General features: G+C 39.7%; 1 protein-coding gene across 4 annotated transcripts in view; it reads left to right on the forward strand.

The window, feature by feature from the left end:
* PPP2R2B (protein phosphatase 2, regulatory subunit B, beta) overlaps positions 1-17,138 on the forward strand; it is a 701,789-nt gene that overhangs the window by 620,183 nt on the left and 64,468 nt on the right. For all 4 annotated transcript variants that reach the window (XM_006874504.1, XM_006874505.1, XM_006874503.1 and 1 more), the window contains one exon: positions 10,590-10,754. In XM_006874504.1, the coding sequence (XP_006874566.1) occupies positions 10,590-10,754 (165 nt within the window). The remainder of the gene's footprint in view (positions 1-10,589; positions 10,755-17,138) is intronic.

Below are 17,138 nucleotides of genomic sequence, written 5' to 3' on the forward strand. Positions count from 1 at the left end.
TTTTTTAAAGACCGGTTAGAAGGCTTTCTTGAGGAAATTATTATTGAGTTAAGATCTGAAAAGGGATGAGTATAAGATAACTTAGCAAAGATATGTAGAAAGATGGTCCAGTATGTACAAAGGTCCTGTAGCAGAAGGGAGCATAACATGTTGGAGGAACCCAAAGAAAGCTATTATACCTGTGGTGGAATTTTTCAACTCTCATGAGAAGTATCATGGCAGAAAGTGAAGTGGATGTGGTGGTACAGAGGTAGATTAGAGATGATAAGCAACAGTCACAACTTGCAGAAGTCCACTTTCTCATAAAAAGCAAGGTTTAAAGCCAAGAGTACATTATCTTTGACATTGGTCTTAGCATCCCTGAGCATAGCTTAATTTCTTAAATGAATTGATATTTTTTGTTCAGGCACTATTGAAGTGTTTGGCTGGCAACCAAAAGGTCAGCCATTTGAACCCACAGCTGCTCTGCTTTTGTAAAGATATACAGTCTTGGAAATCCTATGAGGCAGGTCTAGTCTGTCCTACAGGGTTAATATGAGTCGGAATCAACTCAATGACTGTTAGTTTGGTTTGGTTTTAGTGTTAGCTTCCATTTTTTTCATCACTCTTCAGTACCACGGACAGCAGTTGTGGACGAACATGACTCAGTCAGGCAGGTTTGGAGAAAAACTCTGACTTACTATCAGTTTTTCTCTCTTGTTGCTGCTGAACCTTTCATTCTGCCAGGGACTCAATTGCACATGTCAACCTCACATAGGCATTTAGTATAAAGGAAGGGCATATCTTCAAATGAGCACTGGCAGGTGCATGTCAGATATTAAAAGCAGCTCTGTCTTATATTAAAAGCAGCCTTGGTGGGTTTCCCCAAACTTGGTATATGCTACGAGGGTGTATGCTGACCCTCTGTATATGAGGCTTTAGGAGCAGGCTTCCCGAGTTTGGGGTTTCTTCTCTCACAGGGCAAGAATTCAACTATGCAGACTAACCTTGGGCTTCTTGCGCTTTCTCTGAACAATGTAACTTAGTAATTGGGAATGCAGACTCTGGAGTCAGATTCATGGGATTTGAAGCAACCTTTGTGTGACCTTGTCCAGTTATTGGACCTCTCGATTTCCTCAGATGTAAAATGGAGGTAATATTACTTCCTGATTAAAGTTATTGTGAGGATTAAATGAGGTAATTGTGTAAAGCACTTAGAAGAATTCCTGACACAAGGAAAAGTGCCAAAGAATGGTAACTATTATTTTTGGGAAGAAGCCCTGGATTCACAATGGTTAAGGGCTTAGCTGATAACAAAAGATGGACCATTTTCTAACCCACTAGCCACTCCATATAAGAAAGATGTGACTGTCTGATTCCATAAAGATTGGAGGTGGTGGTTATGAGCCACAGAGTCGGTTCCTACTCATAGCGACCCTGTACAGAGTTTCTGAGGCTGTAAATCTTTACAGAAGCAGAAAGCCTCATCTTTCTCCCACGGAACAGCTGGTAGTTTCAAACCGCTGACCTTGCGGTTCGCAGCCTGATTCATAACCACTACGCTACCAGAGCTCCTTTCCGTAAAGATTACAACCTTGGAAATCCTTTCTACTCTGACTAATAGGGTTGCCAAGAGTTGAAATTCAATTTAACAGCAATGGGATTCATTTGTTATAATTTGGAGCATTTCTCCAGCCCCCTTTTTTTCTTACCTTGTTGCTTATATTTTCTCTTCTAAGAAAACCACAGGGTAATGATTCACACTGTCCAGGGCTAGTATATTGGCTTATTGATATTGACCAACTATCAGTTTTTTGTATTAAAAAAAAAGACTGAGATAAAGAATTAAATTCAAACCCATAAACATTTACTGAGCATTTCCTGTGTGAACTAAAGATGGAAAAATGAATGAAACTCCATTCCTGGTATTATAGCCTTTGAAATCTGGAGGTTGGATTGAACTGGAGAAGCAGAATGAATGTGGCTGTGTGTGTATAAGAGAGAGCATTGTGAGTGTGTGTGTGTGTGTGTGTGTGTACATAGAGAACAAGATTTATTGCAAGAAGTTGACCTATGCAGTTGTGGTGGCTGGCTGAGCAAGCCCACATCTTTGAGACAGGCAGGCAGAAAGGGCAGGCATAAGCAGATCAGAACCACATAGGCTTGAGTTGAAGTGTGTTGTCTACAGTTGGCAGTCAGGAAGCTCAAGAGGGAGGCAGAGTAGTTGCAAACCCAGAGGCCATTTGAATTCTCTCCCACAAGGAAGACATAGGCCTCTTTTAAAGGACTCCTGGTGTGGCACTGTAGGATTAGCACTAGACCAAGAATCACAAGGTCGGTAGTTCAAACCCACCAGCTGACCACTTATTTGATACAAGAACTAATATGGCATTCTATGTCTGTCAGTCTCCTCATGATAAGCCTAGCAGTTGGCAAGCATCCAATGAATAGCTGTACATGGGCTGTGTTAAAAGCTCTTAAGAGAAGGATATCCATTGGAATTCTATTTGGAGTTCTCTAGTGCCTTATTTTCAAGCTATGTGTCCTTCCAGCTAATAATACCTGTTTGCTTTGTAATCATTGCTTAATAGTCAAAGATTAAATTCATATCTTGTACAGGAGGGGAAAAAAACTTCAAAGCAAACCATTTTCCTAAAAAAGGTTCCAACTCTAACATGCTCAGGTTTCAAAACAAAGATGTGACTTTTCCATATTCAGTACTGCTAGATTTTAATGTCTGTCAATTAAAACTGTGGAAAGTCTCAGTTGCTTTTGAACATGTATGCCTTAAACAGGTGGACTTAGATCCTATTCTCTAGTTTGGCCAATCTTTACACTACTTAGCCCTGCAGAAAAGCAGCCTGTTTGTATCTCCTTCCCTTGGCTGGTTTGAGCAAAACTTAGAAATAAAAGCATCGTAAGTATTAACATAAAAGGACAGTTACCATCACACACCCACAAAACTAATGCTTTTAAACAATATACTTGGAGAAATATATGCTTCCTTCGGAAGTTGAGATTATTTAGTTTACTTAAAAAGATGAAGCTTTCTGCTCCCATAAAGATTTACAGCGTCAGAACCCTATACAGACAGGGTTGCTATAGTCGTGCCTGACTTAATGGTACTTAACACCAACATACATAAAATCATTTAATAAAGAACATTTTCTCCATTATCTTATTTGCTAATCAAAATTCTCAGATACTGACAGAGTAAATAGTATTATAACTATTTAAAGAGAAAAAAATGAAACTCAGGCATAAAATTACTTTCCTGAGTTCTCCTAGGAAAATGGAAATGGAAACAAAACTGAATCCCGATTTCCTGGCTCCATTTTGTTTTCCATTTTCTTACAATAGTTACTTAACTTTTTTTACCCATAAAGTTAAGACATATCTCTGAGCTCACTGTTGTTGTTAGGTACTGTCAGGTCAGTTCCAACTCATAGTAACTCTGTGCACAACAGAATGAAACTCTGCCAAGTCCTGTGCTAATCTCACAATTGTCACTAGAGCCCATTAACTCACTTGTTTTTGTTGTTGTTGTTGTTGTTGTAAGGTGCCATTGGGTCAGTACCAACTCACAGCAACCTTATGCACAACATAACAAAACACTGCCCAGTCCTGCTTCATCCTCACAATCATTTCTCCTCTTGAGCCCTTTACTGCTGCCACTGTACCATTCTATATTGTTGGGAGTCTACCTCTCTTTTTGCTGACCCTCCACTTTACCAAGCAAGATGTCCTTCTCCAGGGACTGGTCCTTCCTGATAATATGTAGGAAGTATGAGAGAGGAAGTCTAGCCATCCTGGCTTGGAAGGAGAATTCTTCACTGTACTTCTTCCAACATAAATTGGTTTGTTCTTTTGGTGGTCTATGGTACATTTAATTCATTCACTAGTGGGTGATTTTTAAAGCAGGGAAATACTTTTTTAAAAAATGTTTATTATTTTCTTTAAGAACAAAGAAACAATTGTATTCATTTTAGAGATATGGGAGTGTAGGGTATGGGGAGATGTTGGGAATGACCAATATTCTTACTGTCAAATTAATTTTTTACTATATGTAGTAGAATTGCAGCACAATTTTAACTTAATGCTAGATAATTCAACCATATGGGCTTAGAAAAAAAGAAGATCAAAAAAAGTTGAACTCTTGATTTACCCATAAACCCTGCTTCTGATCAGTCAATGACAACTCCCTGGCCTCGCCCACCTAAATATACTTTTTTTCTCTTGTCCTGCTTTATTTTTCTGCTCAGCAGTTACCACTATCCAGCATACTATATATTTTACTTGTTTATCTTGTTTTTAACCATATCCTCTACTAGAATATAGGTTTCATGAGATCAGGATTTTTAGGGGCATGGGGTTGGCTTGTTTTGGTTTTTATCTGCTTTGGCAACTCATGTATCCCTGGCACCCTCAGAATATTAGCAGATTGTAGATTATTTGTAAAAAATTATGGAATACTAGAAGGAATGGTAATATTAAGTTAATGTCACTAAAGGGACATTTAATGGTGACTTTAGAACCTGTAAGATACAACTATTATTTCCTTTATATTCATTGTCTCTCTCTCTTCTCTCTCTTTCTGTGAGTATACATATGTGAATTTTTTTAAGCATGGCTATAGTCAGATTGTATATACATTTCTCACTTAAAATAATATATAATTGGTATAGAAAATATCTCACCAAATAATAACATAATTTTATAATATATAAAAAAATATTTAGTAAAACTTGTGAGTTTTGGAATATGTGTAAGTTGGAAATCTGTCAGAAACGAAAACCTCAAATATTTTCCAGTAATAGAGAGCAATGTTGTTAATTGCCGTCGAGTCAATTCCGACCCATAGTAACTCTGTATAGGGTTTCCAAGGAGCAGCTGGTGAGCTTGAACCACTGACCTTGCAGCCAAATGGTTTTGCAGTCTGGTGCATTAACCCACAGCACCACACCAGGACTCCAATAGAGAGCGATAGAAATGTGATAAGACTACACCCTGCCAAAGGTGGAAAACTTGGCAGACCTGGAAAGCAAGGCAGCTCTGCCTCATTCTGGCTCTCACAGGTTTCACTGTTTAATGTAATAATTATTGAACGTATCTTAAATCTTTTTCCATCTTAAAGTATGACAACTTCATTTTTTTTTAAAAATGGAGAAGTTGGGGAGAGGGGGACTGTATGGCCTATCATCCAGATAGAACTATCACTTAAGATTTTCGTGTCTGACTTTTTGTATTTTCAGAATATGTATTTTATTTTCAGAGTGTATATTTTTAAATATCATATAATATACAGAATTTTACATACTGTGGTTTTCACAGCCTTTAGAATTATAATTTCACTCCATAATCTAATGAGCTAGAAAATCACAATTTACTTAATCATTTTGCTCATTCTCTTCTTTTTTTGCTCAATCTTTTCCCTTTTGCACTAATGCCACATTAGGCATTTTAGTGAAGAAGGCCACTTTCAGACTTGGGATGGAGGAAATGGTTTTTAGAGGGCTCCTATGCTACCTCTTAGCATCCTGTCATAATTCCCAGTTCCCCTCACCCACCCTCACTCCACCACTGATGACATTTATAGCGCTGGCTTCTTATTTGTTAGAAGCAGATCCCTTAAGGGATGACCTCCCAGTGTCTTCAATTATTATTTTAAATGATGCCTTAGGCCACTGCCTGGCACAGCAGTGCCCTCACCTTCCCTTCTGTCTTCCAAGCATAGAGCTCAGCTGCCAAGCTGGCTGTGCCCCCTCCTCTCCTCAGAACTGCCTCCAGAGTCCCAGCAGAGAACCAGATTAACCCCTTTTGTTAGAAGAGGTAATTTGCCTGGGTTCAGCATTAATAAGGGATGCTATAAGCAGTTGGGGTCAGAAAGAATAGATCTGTCAAGCCCCAGGGTTAATTTAATAGCAATCTGTTGGCTGTCTGTATTGGATATGAGCTGTGGATCAAAAGCTACGTTTTGCTTTTACCATTTAGTTCTTTGAGACAACAGGGAAATAATTGGGCTAGAGAGCTCTAAAGGACAGAGATGAGAAAATTGACTGTCAAAATGCATCATTCCACTTTCAAGCTAATGCAAGGAGCCCTGCATTGCTCTTCTCTGATCCCCTTCCCACCCAAATGGAAGGGCCAAGTCACATCCCCATAAGGCATCTATCTGTGTGTAGAACAGAGTAAGGGAAAACGCCTGGGTTCCTAGATGATGCAGGTGGGAAATTTTTTCTCCAAGCTCTAGTGGTGTATATAAGTCGGGCTGCTAACCTCAAGGTCAGCAATTCAAAACTACCAGCCATTCCACAGGAGAAAGATGAGGCTTCCTGCTCCCGTAAAGATTGCAGCCTGGGAAATCCTATGCAGGGTTACTCTGAGTCAGAACTGACACCACGGCACACCACCACCGCCACCACCATCATTCCCCATAAGCCACTGCATTTTGTTCCTTCTCTTGAATGCATTGGGATTCAGCAAATCCTTCATCAGTTTCCAATCTAAGAAATGCTCCACTGGGTTTCTGACCCAGCTTCTAGTTCAAAAAAAAATTCATCAGCTCATAGGACACAAAAACCCTGGGTCAGATACCTTGTCCAAAATTCTGATTCCAAAAAAACTGTCATCACCACTGTGATAAATGAATTAAGAATTAAAGCAGAAGAGATGGAGCTGCCCTCTCTGATGAGCCAGGAGTAGTAGAGTCCCTGGGTCATGCAAATGGTCAGTGCACAACTAAAGCACTGGGCTGCTAACCAAAAGGTTGGAGGTTTAAAACCACCCAGAGGCACCTTGGAAGAAATGTCCTGACAATTTACAGGCAGATCTCATTTCATTGCACTTTGCTTTATAAAAACAACTTGAAAAAGGAAAAAAAAAAAAAGAATGTTTGTGGCAACCCTGTGTCTAGGAAGTCTGTTGACCATTTTCCCAACAGCATGAACTTGTCACATTTAACTTATTAATGTGTCTCTTGTCACATTTAACTAATCCTCACAATATTTCAAACTTTTTTTTATAATGATGCACACTTATTATAATGTATCGCATTTCTGAGGAGCCACTGGTAAGTTTAAACTGCCACCTTTGTGATTCAAACTGACCTTGTGGACCAATGCTTTATCCTACAGCACCACAACAGGATTCCTAAAAGACCACACAGTGTAGTGCAAACATAACTGATATATGCACAGGGAAATCAAAAAGTTATGTGCCTAGTTTTATTGCAACATTTGATTTTTTTTGTGGTGGTCTGGAACCGAGGGTGCAATATCTTAAAAGTAAACCTCTACTTCTGAAAATATCAACCACTGAAAACCATATGGAGCACAGTTCTACTCTGATACACAGAGTTTCCATGGATCGGAATTGACTCTGTGGCAACTTGGTCTACTGCTGGTATGTCGAGAGGGCCAGAATTGCCACATTCAGAAAGGCCATTACTGAGGGGACACAGAGTGGCATGCAGAATGCAAGGTCTGAAGTCAGACAAACTAGGGTTCTAACCCCAGCTCTGCCCCCTACTAGCCATGTGACCTGAAGTAATTTACTTCAGTCAGTGTCTTGGTTTCCTTGTTATAGAAGGAGATGTTAATTGTTCCAACTTCATAAGGCTGAAATGAGGGTTAAATTCGATTCATACAGGTAAAGGACTTAGCACAAGGTAAGCCTAGCATTTGAGAAACTTTATCTGCTGGTCATTGTTATCCTCTTATTAAGTCTTATCCACACGTTATTAAAAACAGGGGCAGAGTTGTGCTGTAGCCCCTGAACCTCAAAGCCAAACCCAAACAAGCACTCAAGTTAAAAAGGAGATTCAGACTTGGAAGGGGGGACATGGCAATACTTGGGTATGAGTGGCTTTTAGAGGTCTGAAAGGATGGATGAACTGATGGATGGAAGGACAGAAGGAAAGATCCAGAAGCATCAGCAGCTTTCGTGGGACTATCTCTGCTATGGCATTCTTGATGGTGGGGGATGTTCCTGGTTTCCTAGTTATGTTTAGGCACCTCGTTTTTACAAGTTCTGACTTTGGGAATTTATTTTTAGACAGGGGGAAAAAAAAGCTGTAACTATAGCACCTCCTCCTCCCACTTAGCGAAGATCCCTTCCAGTTCAGCTTATTTTAAAAGCTATACTGGTAGAGGTTGAGAAAACTGCCACCAGATTTTCACTCTCTATTTTGGGAAAATAGAAACATGCTCACTGGCACAGTAGGATGTGAAGGCTCCGTCTGGAGGATGATGGAATCTGACAACAGCTGAACACTTACCTCTGCTTACCCCCACCCCATGCCATGATCACAAAGGCTAGGCCATGAGTCAGGGAGCTGAAGGGGATACCCCTACTCAGCTTGGAGCTGCCTCCTAATTGGCACAGACCCCAGCTCCCCAGTGTGTGGTGCTAAGTGCAATAATAATTATAACTCCAACAGCAGCTGAGTTGAAAGGTAGTATTTTGTGAATCTGGGTACACACGTACCCTGGAGACCTGTAATATTGGCATCTGGATTTAGTGGGGAAATTGTAGTAAAATATACTGTTAGATCAGTCTTGAGCTCATTTTAAGAGGACCCTAACAGGATTTATCATAGAGAACTGAAGGGAAAGACCGCTTTTTACAACGAATTGCATGTTGGAATCATTGTAGCAGGAGCAGAGGTGATGTTTGATAATAGAGGATTGCATTGTTGTGCTATTGTGACTAAAAACATCAATACATTAGCTTGTAGTCATCTAAACTCTGAGGAGGAGACTATGCTACTTAATGAAATGCATAGTAGACTTTTATCCAACACAGTCTAATAGGAAAGTCTGTAAAAGCTAATGTTTGTTGATCTAATACAGTGTTTTCCCCAAATGTAGTACTTAAACTCTCTCTCTCTCTCTCTCTCTCTCTCTCTCTTTTTCTCCTCTCTCTCGTGCGCACACACACACACACACACACAAATGTTTCTGTTTCCATCAGTATATACTTATTATCATGTAAGGTAAATATAACTAGTTGATGTTAACCAATGAAACATATCCAACTCATGATTTCATGTATATTGTACTACTAGTTACATGAGGCTGGTAAAGAAAAATGAGTCTATTTAAGATTGATCTGAAGAAAAACAAGCAAAAATACTACAAGAATCTGCATGCCGTTGTTGTTAGCTGCCATTGGCTCAGTCACAAATTCATATCAACCCCATGCACAATGGAATGCATGAATGCTTCAGTTGCAGATCAGACCATTGTGTTCAAGGTTTTCATTAACTGATTTTCAGAAGTAAATTGCCAGACCTTCTTTCCTAGTTCATCTACTTCAGGAAGCTTCATTGATACCTGCTCACCATAGCAACATGCAGGCCTCCACGGATAACTGGACAGACAAGTGGTGGCTGTACAAGCATTGCATTGATCTTATGTAGGCAGATTTCCTAAAGCAGCTCACATGTGGCAAATTCTAGGAAAAGTGGGACCTGCTTTGATCAGCTTTACCGTGTCACAGCATTGGTATCATGTGGACTGTTTCTCAACAGGAAGGTTTCTGAGTCCAGAAACTGTCCCCCATACAAGTAGATGCCTTCTTCCTGATGCTTCTACTCCCACACAAGATCTAAAGAGCATCATAGCTTATGGAGATTTGAAGTCTTTTACATCCTCAGAGAAATTCTGTCTGATTATTAAAGAGCACAGATGTGTGCTTGGGATGGAAGTCTAGTGCTGTTAGTCTTTAACCATGTGGCTGGAGGCAACATATGCACGCTGAGCCTCTCTCCCACCCCTGAAAAATGGGGTAAGAGAAAGAGTTAACTACAGAGTTGTAAGGACTAAATGAGATAAAGTGTTTACTATGCTCTGGTAGCATAGTGGTTACGAATTGGGCTGCAAACCTTAACGTCAGCAGTTCGAAACTACCAGCTGTTCTGTGGGAGAAAGATGAGGCGTTCTGCTCCCATAAAGATTTACAGCCTCGGAAACCCTGTACAGGGTCACTACGAGTCGGAACCAACTTCATGGCACATAACAACAACAACAACAACAACAACATGCTTAGCACAGTAATTGACATATAATGAATGCTCAATACATGGTGTGTGTTGTGTTAAGTGCCGTCAAGTCGGTTCCGACTCATAGTGACCCAGCTTTATCATCATCACCATTATTATTAAATATGGTCAGAATCCTCTCATGAAGAGGATTTGTTGTCTCCTGTCAATATCCAGGAGTCATGGTTGAGGATCCAAATAAGTTGAATTATTCTGTTGGAATGGGACTAGTTCCTTAGCACATTTTAGCATGACTGTGTGATCAGATGAATTTGATGGTGAATAAGACAGCTTCTCCATGTTGTGGAGGCTACACTACTGATAAGGAGTCAGGGAGACATGAGTTCTAATCCTGCCTCTGACCACTGGGTGACCAAGAGCTGTTTTCTTAAATCCCCTGAGCCTCATCTGCCCGGGATCAATAATACCTGCTTGTTTTCTCATAGTGTTATTAAAGGGATCCACATGTGTGGGAAACACATGTGATACAATGGTAAGGTGGCATATTACTAGCACCCCTCACTTCCTTCCTCCTCCTCTTCTGGTTCCCTCCTTGACTCCTCTGTGCCAGATATCGTCGACATTAAGCCAGCCAACATGGAGGAGCTCACTGAGGTGATCACGGCAGCCGAGTTCCACCCCCATCACTGCAACACATTTGTGTACAGCAGCAGCAAAGGGACAATCCGGCTGTGTGACATGAGGACATCTGCCCTGTGTGACAGGCACACCAAATGTGAGTGACAAACGAGGGGCAAGGGAGCAGGGAGTGGACGAAGGGGCAGTGGTCTCTGGCATATGAAAGGAGCAAGGAAGGGAGCCTCAGAGGCTGCTGAGCTCCTTTCCTGCCTGAGAAACTACACCTGTGGGCCTGACTTAGGTGTCTACTCAATCTTTCGTGTTTCCAAAAAGATGAAACCCCATGTGGAATTCCACAAATATTTGCTTAGGGTTGTGAAACACCAAGATGAATAAGGCAGGATACCTGTCAGTGACAGGTTTAAATAACAGTCTGGCATGATCCAAACTACATTTTAAGAACGTCTCTTTTGATGCTTGAGGGAGAATGAATCTGGGGAATAGAGGGGGTGGAGACAGTAGCTATATCTAGGCAAGAGACGAGGGTGAGCTGGACAAGTGCAGTGATGTAGAAATGGAGGGATATGGGTGGATGCTAGCCGTATCTTGGCAGCAGAGTTCATAGGATTTGCTGTTGGGCTGTGTGGAAGGCAGAGAACCAACAAGACATTGAGAGTGGCAAGTGGGAGAAAGGTTTAGTGGCTTATTGGAGAGGCTGCAGCTGTGGAACCAGCACTCAGAAGTCACAGTGTATCTGATGGACAGCAGAAAAGCTTCAGAGGAGAAGGAATATTCAGGTAAGGTGCAGGCAGACTCACCTGTCCTCAGGTCTATTGGTAGTTGTAGTGTTTTTACTATTCTTTTTTGAAAACCATGCATTTTCATTTTCTATTATGGTAAATATATATGTAACACATTACTTGCCTTCTCCGTGTTCTTCACATATACAAGTTAGTGATATTAGTTATGTTTCATCACGTAGTTCAGCCATTACTGTTATCTATTATATAATGGATTTGCATCCATTTTCAAATATTTCCATCACCATGAATAGTAGCTCATTGTCCTCTAAGCAGTGAATCCCCCTTTTGCCCTCCTGCATACTTATCCCTGGTAGCCATTAATAAACTTTAGTCTCTAGCCTATAAATGTACATATTTGTCCCTTTGTGACTTGGCTTGTTTCACTCAGCATAATGTTTTCAAGGTTCCTCCATGCTGTAGCTTGTACCACAGCATTATTTTTCTTTATGACTAATATTCCATTGTACAAATGTACCACATTTTATTTATTCATTTATCTATTGATAAACATTTAGGTTGTCCCATCTTTACACTGAACATAGGTATACAAACATGTTTGCATTCCTGTTTTCAGTTCTTTGGGGTATATACCATGGATCACATGATAATTCTGGAGTTCTGGTGTGGCAGTGTAGGACAAACATTGGGCTGCTAACCAAAATGTCAGTGGTTCAAACCCACCAACTGCTTCTTGGAAACCCTATAGAGGGTCGCTGTGAGTCGGAACCAATTTTACAGCACTTAACAACAACAATGGTAAATCTATGTTAAACTTTTTAGGAAACCACCAAGCTGTTTTCGAAGTGATTGTACCATTGTATCCTCCCACCAGTGTTGGATATTGGTTCCAATTTCTCCTCAACCTTTGCAGCACCTGTTTACAGTTTGGTGGTGTGTTGTTGTTTTTTTTCAATTATTTCTCCGCAACCTTTCCAGAACCTCTTTTCAGTTTGTTTGTTTTCAGCCTTGTTAGTGGCATTGTAGTTTTTATTTACATCTTCCTAGTGATTAATATGGAGCCCTGGTGTGATGCTCTACTGCAAGGTTGGTTTGTACTACAATATTGATGGTTCAAATGAGCGGCTCCTCAGAAACCCCATACAGTATCGCTATGAGTCAGAACTGATTCAACAGCACTTAACAAGAAGTCCCTGGGTGGTGCAAACAGTTAAGTGCTGTTAAGTGCTCAGCTACTAAAGGTGGTCAGTTTGAATCCACCCAGTGGCATCTCAGAAGAAAAGTCTGGCAATCTACTGAAAGATCTTGGCAATTACAAACCCCAGGGAGTGCAGTCCTACTCTAAAATAATGAGAAAATCAACCCACAGCAATTGATTTTGTTTCTGAAATCTTACTATTAATCTTCTGGATTTCTAATTTCAGGTTTCATATTATTTCAAAATTTACATTTATTGTGTTTGCTCTTGTAGTGTTTTCCTGAATTCTTCTGAAGTTTTTTCTATGTTCTCCTTCCTTTCCTCAATCCTTCTGGCAATCCTTTGAAGGTAAAAAGAATCCTTTTGAATTATTTTTCAGTTAGGTCCATTACCTTATCTTCCTCTGAAACATTTTCTGTCTCTGCATATTTGTCATTTGTTTGATCCATTCTCTTTTGTCTCCTATATGGACAAAAGATGGACAGGGAAATGGAGATATAAAATAGAAAAAATGAATGAGAAAATAAAAGGAAAAAATTTTAAAACCACTTTAGAGTAAATAGAGCAAAGAGGGGTGGGAAAATGGAGCTATAGAAGACAAAAATAACAAAGAAAATAAAAGGAAGAAATTTTAAACAACAGAAAAAAACAGGGAGAGGAAAGATGAAAAGAGAGTAGAGAGATGTAAAGAAAGAGCAAAAGGTGAAAAAAGAAGGGAAATGAGAAACAGAAAACAAAAAGGAAAAACAAAAGTGGAGATAGAAAGAATAAATTCAAAGGAATACAAGAGAATTAGTAGGAAAAAGAATCAACAAATACAATGAAACAAACAAACAAAAAATAAACCTGAAAACAAAATAACAGTGAAACTTTTGGACCCAGAGAATAAAAATTTCTGGGGATTCCTGCAAGCAAGGGAGCTTATGAGGTGGGGGTGAGAAGGATATGACAGCTGAGTTCCTGTTCCTAGATGGAGTTCCTATTGACCCCAGATTTATCTATGTTCTGGGCATTCAAGCCATAAGCAGTTTGTGGAGGCGCTTGATGGAGTGGATTTCAGTGTCTGTTAGGATCACGTGGTAGCTAGAGGCTAGATGACTGGTTAAATGCTGGTCTGGGGTCTCTGTGGATTCTGTAGGTCTAGAGCAGATCCCACCTGAATCCAGGCGCCAAAGCTTCACACCAAATCAGGGTAGCCAGCCCCCACTTCACACTGGTGTGGCTCCCAATCACATGGCTCTGAACTGGAGAGCAGAGTCTGTGTTGAGGGTGGATTAGGGTAGGCTAAGCACACCTCTGGTCACCAGGGAATCATGGAGAAGAAGAAGGCATTGCACCTTTCCTGTCACCTATGTGAATCTGCTCTGCTAAGCCTCCTTTTGTTGCCAGAGCTGCTCACAAGATGATTGCGCTGCATCAAGCTGCAGTTCACAAGTCAGTCTCCCTCTCTAACCATTCCTGCTCTGATACTCCTTCTATCAAGCACTCAGTCCACTTCTCTAACCTTTCTGCTGAGTTCAGGGTTCCCAAATCTTCATTTATGTGTGTTTTATTTGGTTGTAGAGCAGGGGAGGGGAACATACGAACCACAGGCCATATAAGGCCCATAAAAATCATTTGGTTTGGCCCTGCCAAGGCAACCACAGTTCAAGCCATCGCATTGTTGTTGTTGTTAGGTGCCGTCGAGTCAGTACCGACTCATAGCGACCTTATTATGCACAGTGGAATGAAACAATGCCCGATCCTGGGCCAACCTCACTACTGTTACCATACTTGAGTCCATCGATGCTGCCACTTGGTCAATCCATCTCGTTGGGGGTCTTCCTCTTTTTCTGTGGCCATCACATTAGAGGTGAGTTAGTTAAATGTTTGACAAAATATAGCAGACTAATTTTCAAGTTGATAATTTTGTATGGGCCACAAAATGATGTTATAAATTTTGGCAGAAAAAAAGCTTCCTAACCCCTGTTGAGGAAACTTGGTATCGCATTGTGAATTAATGTGCCGGACTACAAAGTCAGTTTAAACCACAAGATCGGCAGTTCAAGCTCACCAGCCACTACTCAGAAACCCTACACGGGGTTACTATGGGTCGGAATCGACTTGAGAGCACTTAACAACAACCCCTGTTGTAGAGGGTTTGTGTTGTACATCTGCCTAGTCTACCATCTTGCAGCAAGAACCTATTCCATTTCTATGTTCTGGAATAGTTTGAGTAGAATTGGTGTTACAGTTTCTCTGAAAGTTGAGTAGAATTCTTGAGTGAAGCTCTCTGGGGCAGGGTTTTGTTGTTGTTGTTGTTGTTGTTGTTGGGATTTTCTTTTTTTTCCATGACCTCTTTTGTTATTAGTCTTCTCAAATTCTGTTTCAGTTTGTTGTCGTGTAGGTAGGTGTCTAGAAACCCGTTCCTTTCTTCTAAGTTTCCAAATTTATTGGAGTACAGTTCTCCGTGGTCTTCTGTTGTTATCATTTTTATTTCAGTTGGTTCTATTGTAACATCACCCATTTCATTTCTTATTTGTGTTGTTTGCATCATCTCCCATTTTTCTTTGTTAATTTGGACAGTGATTAGTTGATTTCATTAATCTTTCAAAGAACCAACTTCAATTCTTTCTTCTGTTTCCTCTTTCATTTATTTCTGCATTAACCTTGATTATTTCCTTTCTTCTAATGGCTGTGGGCTTTTCTATTAATCATCTGCTATTTTTTTACAGTTGTAGTGTAAGGTGTTGATTGTGGCTCTTTTCTCCTTTTTGATGTGTGTGTTTATTATTTAAAAATTGGCCACTAAGCACTGCTTTTCTGTTTCCCAAAGGTTTTGGATGTTGTGTTTTCATTCTCATTTGATTTTAGGAATATTTTTATTTCTTCTATTGTTATGTTGTTAATTCCCACATGTAGTGACCCTGTATAGGATTTCCAAGAAGTGACTGGTGGGTTTGAACCCCCAACCTTACAGCTAGCAATACAGAGCTTATCCATATTATATCATAGTTTTAAAATCAGGCATTATTTACTTTCCATCTATTTGGGGTTTTTTCCCCTGTTCTTCCTATTAATGATTTATAATTTTATAATGTTTTAACCTGAGAAACTTTATGTTATTTTGATACTTGTTTTGTTTTGGTTTTAATTTACTGAGGCTCACATTGTGACCAAATATAAAAAATAGTTTTTTCTGGAAAATGATTCATGTGCACTGGAAAAGAATGTGTACTTTGCTGTTATTGGGTGGAATGTTCTGTATATGCCTTTGAGAATAAGTTGGTTGATTGTTTTATTTAGATTTTCTGTATCTTTGTTGATTTATCTTCAAGCTCACTAATTCTGGCCTCCATTGATTCAGTCCTACTTCTCTGCCCTTTCAGTGTATCATCTATTTCTGATAATTTAGTATTGATCTTCTAGACATCTGTTTCCAAGTTTTATATTGTCTCCAGTGCTGTATCTGCTTTGTTTTATTGTTCCTACAGTGTTTTTCTGAATTCTTTCTTATTCTCCTTGACTTCTCTGTGGAACAATTGGATGTACCTCAAAATCATGTTCCTGAATTCTTTTTCAGGTAGTTCCAGTGAATCTTTTTCCTCAAAAGCATTTTCTAGCTCTTCCTCCTGGTTGTCTTGTTTTTGCATGTGAGCAGAAATTTTCTGCTGCTTTTCAGGGCCACTTTGGTGTTGTTGTATTTGTAATAAATTGATGGATGGATACCAATTGCCTCCTGGTGGTTGTGATCAGGAGATGAGCTTCTCTGTTCATGTGTGTACAGTTCATTTCAGAGTGAATTTGGCAGATGTTGGTTGTAGCCACTGCTTTAGTGTATAGCAGCTGATATTGGCTTTTGCCCAATTGGTGGGTTTTAGAGGGTGAAGTTGCTTGGTTGTACAGTGGCAGTTGCTTTCTCCTGTCTAGTGAGATAAGAAGTGAAAATTCTCCCACAGGGCAGAAGGAGGACAAAGAAACAAAACTAAAAACAAAAATCAGAGGAAAAAAAAACAACAGTAAAAAAATATATAAAGACAATAAAACTTGAAAAAGAAATAATAATAAAATAAAAACAACCAGAAAAAAACAGCAGGAAAAGAGTAATTCTTTAGTGCCACCTAATGGAGGAAGACAAAGTCAAATATTATAATGAAATGTCCCAAGATCTGGAGTTAGAAAACCAAGAGGAAGAACGTGCTCAGCATTTCTCAAGATGAGGGAAGGTAAGGTAATAAAAACTTAAAGCCTCAACTTGTAATACTGAAGGGTTCTATGGGCAAAATAAATAATGATGCAGAAAGCATCAAAAGGAGATGGAAAGAATACAGAGTCACTGTACCAAAAGAAATGGTAGATGTTCAACCAGTTCAAGAGGTAGTATATGATCAAGAGCCAGTGATATTGAAGGAGGAAGTCTAAGGTGCATTGAAGGCTTTGACAAAGAACAAGACTCTGGGAATTGATGGAATACAAATTGAAATCTTTCAACAAAGAAAGGTGACACAATGGAATGCAGAATTCATTGCATTTATTTGTGTGTGATAGTATCAATAATGTCATATACAAATAAAATTTTGGTAAAGATAATACAAAAGTGGCT

Source organism: Chrysochloris asiatica, unplaced genomic scaffold (assembly GCF_000296735.1).
Source record: "Chrysochloris asiatica unplaced genomic scaffold, ChrAsi1.0 scaffold00280, whole genome shotgun sequence".
In the NCBI taxonomy this organism is placed as follows: Eukaryota; Metazoa; Chordata; class Mammalia; order Afrosoricida; family Chrysochloridae; genus Chrysochloris; species Chrysochloris asiatica.